The sequence below is a fragment of the Bos indicus x Bos taurus genome, chromosome X (assembly GCF_003369695.1).
Source record: "Bos indicus x Bos taurus breed Angus x Brahman F1 hybrid chromosome X, Bos_hybrid_MaternalHap_v2.0, whole genome shotgun sequence".
Lineage (NCBI taxonomy): Eukaryota > Metazoa > Chordata > Mammalia > Artiodactyla > Bovidae > Bos > Bos indicus x Bos taurus.
Genome location: NC_040105.1, coordinates 48,795,848 through 48,805,288, shown reverse-complemented (window position 1 = coordinate 48,805,288; position 9,441 = coordinate 48,795,848). Strand labels below are relative to the sequence as shown.

Sequence of the window (9,441 nt, the reverse complement as noted above, 5' to 3'; positions counted from 1 at the left end):
ATTTACTTTCTATCTTATTGCTTACTTTTGTTATCGTCATACAATTTATCACTCCCAGAAATTATAGAGATTATCTACATCTTTGTTGTTTTTCTTCCCCTATGAGACTCTAAGCTCCTTATAAGTACAGATCTTATCTGTTTCCTTTGTTACTATTAGCCATGTCCAACAAAAGCTGCTGAATAAATAAGTGACTGAATCTGATAAATAGGATAACATCCTGCCCTACCAACCACCAAGGTATGCTATGATTTATCAGCACTCTGGGAAACTTCTTAGTAGGAAAGTAAGGGACTATACACATCTAAGTGAAAGTGAAGATGAAAGTCACTCAGTCGTGTCTGACTCTTTGTGACCCCACGGAATGTATAGTCCATGGAATTCTCCAGGCCAGAATACTGGGGTGGGTAGCCTTTCTCTTCTCTGGGGGATCTTCCCAACCCAGGGATCGAATCCAGGTCTCCTGCATTGTGGGCAGATTCTTTACCAGCTGAACCACAAGGGAAGCCCAAGAATACTGGAGTGGGTAGCCTATCCCTTCTCCAGCAAATTTTCCCAACCCAGGAATCAAACCAGAGTCTCCTACATTGCAGGCGGATTCTTTACCAACTGAGCTATGAGAGAAGCCCTACACATCTAAAGAATTATTTAAATTCACATTTCAGTAACAGAATTTCTGGACTATATTCACTAACTAAATGTCACTATGTTATGCTATGCTATGCTAAGTCACTTCAGTCGTGTCTGACTCTTAGCGACCCCATGGATGGCAGCCTACCAGGCTCCTCCATCCATGGGATTCTCCAGGCAAGAGTACTGGAGTAGGGTGCCATTGCCTTCTCCACTAAATGTCACTGGGCATTGCTAAATATAAATGTTTACTAGAAGAATGTGAACTGTACCCTCTTGGAAACTAAATGGAATTCATTTTTATGAAGTATCTTCACTGTACTTTTATATGCTAAAGATACAGTTTTTCATTTAGTTCTCAATAGAATCGAGTACGGTAGGGATTACTAGCTGCAATTGTTATTTTTGTTTAGTCACTAATCCGTGTCCAACTCTGTTGCAACCCTCTGGATTGTAGCCCACAAGGCTTCTCTGTCCATGAAATTTTCCAGGCAAGAATGCTGGAGTGGGTTGTCATTTTCTTCTCCAGGGATCTTGACCCAGGGATTGAGCCCATGTCTCCTGCATTAGCAGGTGGATTCTGTACCACTGATTCTGGTTTTTACAATTCTGGCTTCACTCAACTGGCACATAAAAGTCAATAATTTTCCATGTGGAATCCCAGGACCAGTAGTCTCAGTCTCCTGTGTGAACGTGTTAGAATATGTAAATCCTTGGACCCCACACTAACTGAATCAGCATTTCTGTTGGGCCCCAGCAATCTGCAGTTTAATACACTCTTTAGGTGGTTCTAATATGTGCTACAGTTTGAGAACTACTACATTCAAGAGATTCCAATTGTGGCCAACAATGGCAAAAACTCATAATTTAAACCCAGATCAACTTCCGGACACAAGAAATGGTATAAGATGAAGTAGACAGTTAAATACTGTCATATTGAGTGCATCACTTTAACAGCATCATCTTTTAGGATTTGAATAGCTCAACTGGAATTCCATCACCTCCACTAGCTTTGTTTGTAGTGATGCTTCCTAAGGTGTTGGAAAGAGTCTTGAGAGTCCCTCGGACTACAAGGAGATCAAACCAGTCAATACTAAAGGAAATCAGTCCTGAATATTCATTGGAAGGACTGATGCTGAAGCTGAAACTCCAATACTTTGGCCACCTGATGTGAAGAACTGACTCATTGGAAAAGACCCTGATGCTGGGAAAGATTGAAAGCAGGAGAAGGGGATGACAGAGGATGAGAGGGTTGGATGGCATCACCGACTCGATGGACAGGAGTTTGCACAAGCTCCAGGAGTTGATGATGTGCAGGGGTGCCTGGTGTGCTGCAGTTCATGGGGTTGCAAATAGTCAGACATGACTGAGCAACTGAACTGAGACAGTTAAAATTGTCCATCCCTAAGAAACTGCACCAACCCAAGATATGTGTCCAAGGGAGACCCTCTTAGAGAACAAAAAGAAGCTGGCTGACCAGAAGACTCATTTTACTGCCTGGGCAGAGTCCTTATTTAAAAGATTAGGATGTATGCTTTGAACCAGAAGGGCTTCCCAGGCAGCTCAGAGAGTAAAGAATCTGCCTGCAATGCAGATTTCAATCCCTGGGTCAGGAAGATTCCCCTGGAGAAGGGACTGGCAATCCACTCCAGGATTCTTGCCTAGAGAATTCCATGGACAAAGGAACCCAATTGGCTACAGTCCAGGAGGTTGCAAACAGTGGGACACAACTGAGGGACTAACACTTTGAACCAGAAAGTACTGTGTATTGCTTCCTATTTCCTCCCTTTTCTCAAATGGTAGTTTTTATTATACTTCTGTGGCTATTTCTTCACAACTATATATTGAACTGGGCTGAAGGTTAGTTTATAATTTAACTACAGGTGACAAGACTGCTAAGATGATAGATCTGGAGATGTCTGCATATCAACTAGAGATCCTAAACTTAACATTAAATGTAATAACTGGATAAGACTTTAGGTTTTTCCCCTTTGAAAACATAAATTCACTACATGCAGGTGTGAACATTTTTTGAAAGTGGATATGTGGGAATAAGGGCCTCCCTGGTGGCTCAGTTGGTATAGAATCTGCCTGCAATGTAGGAAACCCAGGTCCAATCCCCAGGTCAGGAAGATCCTCTGGAGAAGAGAATGGCTACCCACTCCAGTATTCTTGCCTGGAGAATTCCATAGACAGAGGAACCTGGTGGGCCACAGCCCATGGGATCACAAAGAGTCAGACACAACTGAGCAACTAACACATGCACACACACACACACACACACCCGTGGGAATAAAGATGTCCACAGACGCTCACTACCCAAAGGAAGAAGCTATACCAGACGTTTGTGATTGGTTCATGGCATTCACTCCTCATGCCCATTTCACTAGAAATCCATTTAGTTCTAGGGAGATATACTTTAGGGTTCAGGAATGGAACATATGCCCTGGCTAAGCCAATCAGTGCATTTCATCCATGGGACTTCAGTGATTGGTCTAGGTATGTAACCTAAGCCAGTTCAGAATTCACCATAGGACATAGGTTATTTATTTTTATTTCCAGCAGACTGTAACTGCTGGTCTAATTTTGCCACCATGAAAAAAGACAGGCTGAGAATGGAATTGACATACAGAAGAGGGAAAAATCTTAATGAATCACAGACACTGAGCCTGAGCCCCCATCAAAGCAAGCCTGAAGCCTATCTAACTTCTTGATTAGTTTAGTTATATGAATCAATAATAATTGGTAACTGTTTAAAGATATTTAAAAGGAGTTTCTTGTTACACACAGAAAAGCATTCTGTTATAAAAGGCAAATAAATTTGCATCTGGCAGTAGGTGTCAGTGTAAGCTGGAATAAAAAAGTGATTGTTCAGTTCATTTTTGAATAACTGATTACAATTAACTTTTTCCACAGTTTCAATTTATAGTTTATTCCCCTTTTAACTTCCTTCAATAAAAATATACTGGCCTCAAGGAGTTCCTTCCATAAAAATCAATCATGTTTACATACATTTCATATTCTACTACTCAGAAAAATTTACCTGGCACAATTGGTGGATTTGCAGTGACATTTGTAAATCCACATTGTAAATGTGGATTTGTAAGTTTTCATTAAATTAGGCTGGGATCTGAAGGTCTGAATCAATCATACCTTCTTCCCTTCCAGGTTCTGAATCAACTAAAAATATACACAGGAATCAAAGAGGGATTAAAATAGCAGCTTTAATATATTAAGAAATCAAAATTCATAACAGCATGTATAGTATGCCACAATTTGTATAAAAATTGATATACGCATATATAATATACTTGTAAGTACATGGATTATCTCTGGAAAAATACATAGTAACTGGTAAGAGTGTTTATCTTTGGAAAGTGGAACTGAGGTCAAGGATGTGAAAAAAAGGAGACTTACCTTATACCGTGTATCCTTTTGAACTGTTTGATTTTTACCAGAGGCGTGTGTTTTTGTGCAAAATGACTCATATAGTAAAAATTTTTTAAGAATAAAAATAGATATTGGCTTTATTGCTGATAGAGCTGGACTGGAGGGCATGTTTTGGACCTAAGCCTGAAATGAACTTCTACTCCAAGTGTGAAGATAATTGATCCCCCACCCTAGAGGGTGAAAGAGGTCTGCAGATTAGATGTTTAGCCAATCATGTAGTGACAGACTATCTGCTTTCCCATTTCTTTCTGTGAGAAATGAGCTCAGGAGCCAACACGGCCCTAAGTTACATATCCATAGTAACCCTTTTCTCATGTTTCACCAAATTATTTTTCCTCCCACTTGGGAGACTGAATGAGTCACTAATAGAGATAGGTAGAAATTTTCTTCCATAATATTTTTGAGAGGCACAATTCCTTTTTCTTGTTCAGGAACATAGAGAGAGGCAGAGGATAGATCCTATCATAACTTTGGACATTTCTGTCCATATTGCCAACATCCAAGACAAACAGGGCTTGGTTATCCCTTTTGGGGGAGACCAGTAGGATCTTAGGAATGTCCTGCTCCCACTTGCCCAAGACTGGTGAGCAATTTTACTTTTGCTCCAGAAGGCACTGAAATAAGTCAGAATAGAACAGTAATTAAACTAATTCTAAAGCTACATACACCCCTGGCTGAAAATTCACTACTTTATTCTCAATTTATAAGTATGTCCAACCACATTATCTGACACAGCTTATAAAGATTATACAATAAGCCCCAAAGATAGCATTAAAATACTCCAAATAACACAATGTCAACAACATAATGAAAATGCCTTAATTTGAACTGTATGAAAGCCATACCAGTTATTAAACTCCAAGGGAAAAATGAATGCCCCAAATGAAATTTCTTTTTTTTTTTTTTAATCCAAAAGAATTAAAGTCCAAAATCCTGCCTTCCCAAATTTCTTGTTTTTCTGATGTCAACCATACAGATCTCACAAAGATGTCTTGACAGATAATGCGGTTCCTTCAGCAGCTGTAGCCTGGACTGTCTTCCTCTTGATTTGGTGTAGTTCCTTTAGAACTTCAGGAGTTGAATTAATCTAACCCCACAATTGCATGTTTAAGAGTCCATGGGGTCAACAGGGCATAAGATCTTCACAGAATCAGCATCACATCTCCAAATTAGAAGGCACACTAACCCTCAGCCTCTAAAACAGATACTCAAACACATTTATGTCTCTGGGACTTAGTACATAGGGTAATACAGAGGTAATACAATGTGCAACCCACATTGTAGTTGTCATCAAATATCTAAGGAGAGACTTAGTGACAGCAAAAGGAAAGAAAATAGACAGAGAATACATGGGAAAAGAGAGTATCTTCCTGGTTTCATCCTCAGCAGTATGTGGTCTCTCTGTGCCAGTAGTCTTGACTCTATGACCTGTGAACTTTAATTGGGAAGATACTACGCAAGTGGTTGATTGTACCATCATGAGTCCCAACGCCACATCTGTGGAAGTCCATGGCCTGGCTGTTAGTGCTAATGGAGATTCTCTTAGAAACCCAATGAGAACACATTGGTTTTGACTGGGTGCTTCTCTCCAAAACTTTGCATATTTTTCAACATTTCCAAAGTTGACTTTCCCTAATGCCTTAATAATGGAAGATACAAGGCCCATTCCATTACTCATTTTTTTGCTGAAATAGGGTTCACCCTTATCTGCATATGAGTTTCTTAGGCCCAGCCAAAAAACAGGATAAAGCTGAAAAAACACACTAACAAATATCTATTAGATTTCTATCTACTAATGCCAGCGTTTAAAACATTAAAGCACTTAGAATATGACTGTCTTTTGATCATCTAGTATATGTTTCATAGTCCTGCTAGGACACCATAATAAATGAGCTTACCAATTCCTACAAGGAAGCAAAGTCTATTTTCAGTCTTTTTAGTTCTAGCAAGTGCCTTTCCCACCTCATATGCTAGGACTCAGAAGTCTTCTAAGAATCTAATGAAAATGTAATCTAAACATTTTCAAAGCATGCCTTCTAGCATGGGAAAGAAATCTGTATCTCAGCCTGATTCCAGTTTTTTGTTCATTTTAAGGTCCTGAACAGATCTGCCAACCATGCTAAACCTAGCCTTTACCCTGTGACTGAGGACTCTAGCTAGAGCCTGACATAATGCTCCCTTGGGCTGGCAAAGCCCAATTGTGTTAAATTCTGTCTGCACAGCCTATGTCTGTAAAAACCCACTCCATGTCTGTCGGTACAAGCCAGAGCTATTGTAGACAACAAAAATCCTAATGCCATGATTTCTCCAGTTGCATTTGGTTCCTAAATGCTTACCCCTTAACAATTTTGTAAGATTTCTCAGCCTATGCACTAAAATACAAAATAACTGCCCTCTTGATTTTGAACCAAGTTGAACAATAAGTACAAGAATAAGACTTTCAGTACAGTTGGAATTTAAAATGCAACTTGGATGGAAGACCAACATGAGCCTCTCATTCCTTTCCCAAATTAGACATTTGAAGTCACCTAAGGGGTGGGTTGAAGTTGCCAACATACTTAGCCAGCCATATTGAATGTCTCAGGAAGCTTCACACTTCAGTGAAGATTGTCTAAATGCCCAAAAGAATGAGGCAAGAAGTCTTCAGTTACCTTTAGTCTATTAACACCACCCAAGGTAAAAATATGGGCCAATGAATGTCAGACTTTACCCTTCTAATTAGATAAGTCAATCATTCTAATGTTGGGAGGAACACATAAAAAGTTAGAGGTAAGGGCAGAAGGATTCTTCAAAACATGTCTGGGAGGGTGGAAGTTTTATTTTTTTGCCAGGAAAATATGTGAAAAAGAGGAGAAGATGGTTCTTACAAATTGTAAAGCAATCAAGACTTTTTGTGTGTTCAGATTCTACAATCTGTCTCACATATTTGGCAAATTTCAAAATGACCTCTAAGATGTTTTTACCAAATCATAGACATAGATATGGAAATCATCATCAAATTTGATGAAGTACAAGAGGGTTTTGCTTCCACCTGATGAATGACCATGCCAATTCTCTTGGAGCCATCCTCCTTGGCATATTCCACTTGTTTGCCTAATAGGCTGTCTATGACTTCTCCTGGCTCCCTCTCTGTGAGAGGAGAATCATTGGAATCTGGAAGGATGTGTAGGTCACCATCTTTATAATCATCTAAGAGCTGGTACATATATAATACAGGATCTTTCTCATAGGTAATGTAAAACCACGTATTCATGACAGGTGCCTGAGCTAAGACCATCCCCCGCCATTCATTTTTGGAACCTTCCTCTGTCTCAAAAATATGTTCCACTGCTTTGCCAATCATAATTTCCATTAAGTGTGTATCACTGATTCTAGATGATGCAACTCTATTAGGAAGGACTTCAAGTGATGACAGTCTTTCATCTCTGTGAAGTTCCAATCCATAAACACAGTCAAATCCATCATATTTTATGATACAGAGAGGGATTTACAGGTATCTGATCCAGAATGGTTCGCTTCCACTCTCTTTGAGGTTCATCTCCGTCTTTCCATCCATGCCGAATTCTGCAGCCCACGATATTCCTTGGAGGGTGGGAGATGGGTCTGCTCCTATGCTTCTTGTGTGCAGCTTTTCTCTTCATCATGATAACAGACACACTGGCATGCCCTGAGCCTGTCCTGGACCGCTGCCCAGAAGCCGTTTTTGCGAGCGGGGTCTTCATGCCTGCGCGGAGCAGAGTAACAAAGCAGCCCAATAAAGGAAATCAAGAAAAAATAAATTCAATGCATGACATGGTGAACTTTATCTCCTAAAGAGTGCACTCCATGCACACACGCCCAGACGCCCGTTTTCCTCTAACGCTAGGCAGAAAAGCTGGAAATCCCCTGCACCGTGCGTGCAAGCAGTAACCTTCCTCCCTAGCTAGTTCCAGCTACGCTAGTGCTATGGAGTTCTGGTTGTAGTCAGAGAAATAGAGGGCACCCCTTTATTCCTCCCGTCCTGCGTCCAACACTGTCCAGGCCAGAGGGCAGAGACTCCCCCAAGCAGGGGATAGCGGGCCTCGAGTGCCCAAATCGGACACCTCGCTGCTGCCTCCGCTGGGAGGCTGTGTCAAAGGAGGACCAGCAGACGGCGAGTTAGGTGCTTGCAAGAGCTGGGAGGGAGGATCTTTAGGCGAGGAGCGTATCAAGTGGGCTGCTGGATAGGCGGACAGGACGGCGGCAATGTCTCCGTAACTCTACTCGGGGGGCGCCTTCCGCTCCCTCTCGGTGGCAGCGGCGGCCCCTCTGCCACATCGGATTCCCACCAGTCACTGCAGCCGCCAGTCTCCTCCCTCTTTTCCGTAGAGCTCAGCTTCCTGCCAGGAGAGAGGCCTCTCCTTCCCGTCCAGCACCTCGCCCTCCCCTACCCGCAACTCTCCATCCACCACTGCCTTGGGCGTGGGAGTAGTTCTTTGGTTCCTTGCCCCGCCCCTTTCCAAAATCTGGACCGGCCTGCCCAGCAAATCCCCTCTCCAACCGCCTAGCGCCGCTTCTTCAGTTCTGGGCTCCCAGATTCCCAAACCCCATCCGTAACTCCATCTCTGTACTCCTGCCGCATCTGCTTTCCATCCTCCAGGAATTTGCCCTTTCCTTTCCCCCTGCCATTCTGGAGTTACTCTTTATTAAGGAAACCTGCCTTTTCCTGTCACTTAAGGGAGTTTGAGGTTGGAGGAGAGAAATGCACAAGTGCTCAGTCTGCCATCTTGATTCAGTATCTCGGTAATTTTTACTGACTGGTAGTCAATGAAGCAGATATATTTTCTGGATATATTTTCTTGATATATCCAGATATATTACTGGATTTATTGAGGATAATATTTTTTTCTTTTTCACCGATTACAGAGAAATTGTATGGAAAATGTGGGCATGGTATACAACCTAGCAAATCGACAGGAAGAAAGTAATCAACTATAAATCCATCTCGTATGCACCAAGGCTTATAGCAAAATATTAACACTTTCCATTGTCTTTATAAAATAAACTCTTACAAAGCTGGGATACTTTTGCATATGCTTTTTCATGGGGTGTCCTTTTCCATATAAAATGAGTATTTAATGAGTTTACTAGATATTGTCTGAAATGTTTTGTACTGGCTTCACTAAAATTAGCATAAGGACATTTTCACAGTTTAACCATTCTCTACAATTATGTAAAGTTTAAAAATAAAATAAAATTTAAAAAATTTAAAAAAGTACTTATAAAATTATACTTGCATGCTTATAAAATTATAAAATTTATACTTATAAAATTATACATGTATACCTGTGGTGGATTCATTTTGATATTTGGCAAAACTAATACAATTATGTAAAGTTTAAA

General features: G+C 40.8%; 1 protein-coding gene across 1 annotated transcript; it reads right to left on the bottom strand.

Moving 5' to 3' along the window:
* Window positions 1-7,028: 7,028 nt before the first annotated feature.
* SPIN3 (spindlin family member 3) lies at window positions 7,029-7,990 on the bottom strand. The gene is given in 3 exon segments (XM_027535077.1): window positions 7,029-7,093; window positions 7,096-7,553; window positions 7,555-7,990. Coding segments are annotated over 3 exon segments (771 nt in total). The 5' UTR covers window positions 7,803-7,990.
* Window positions 7,991-9,441: the final 1,451 nt, after the last annotated feature.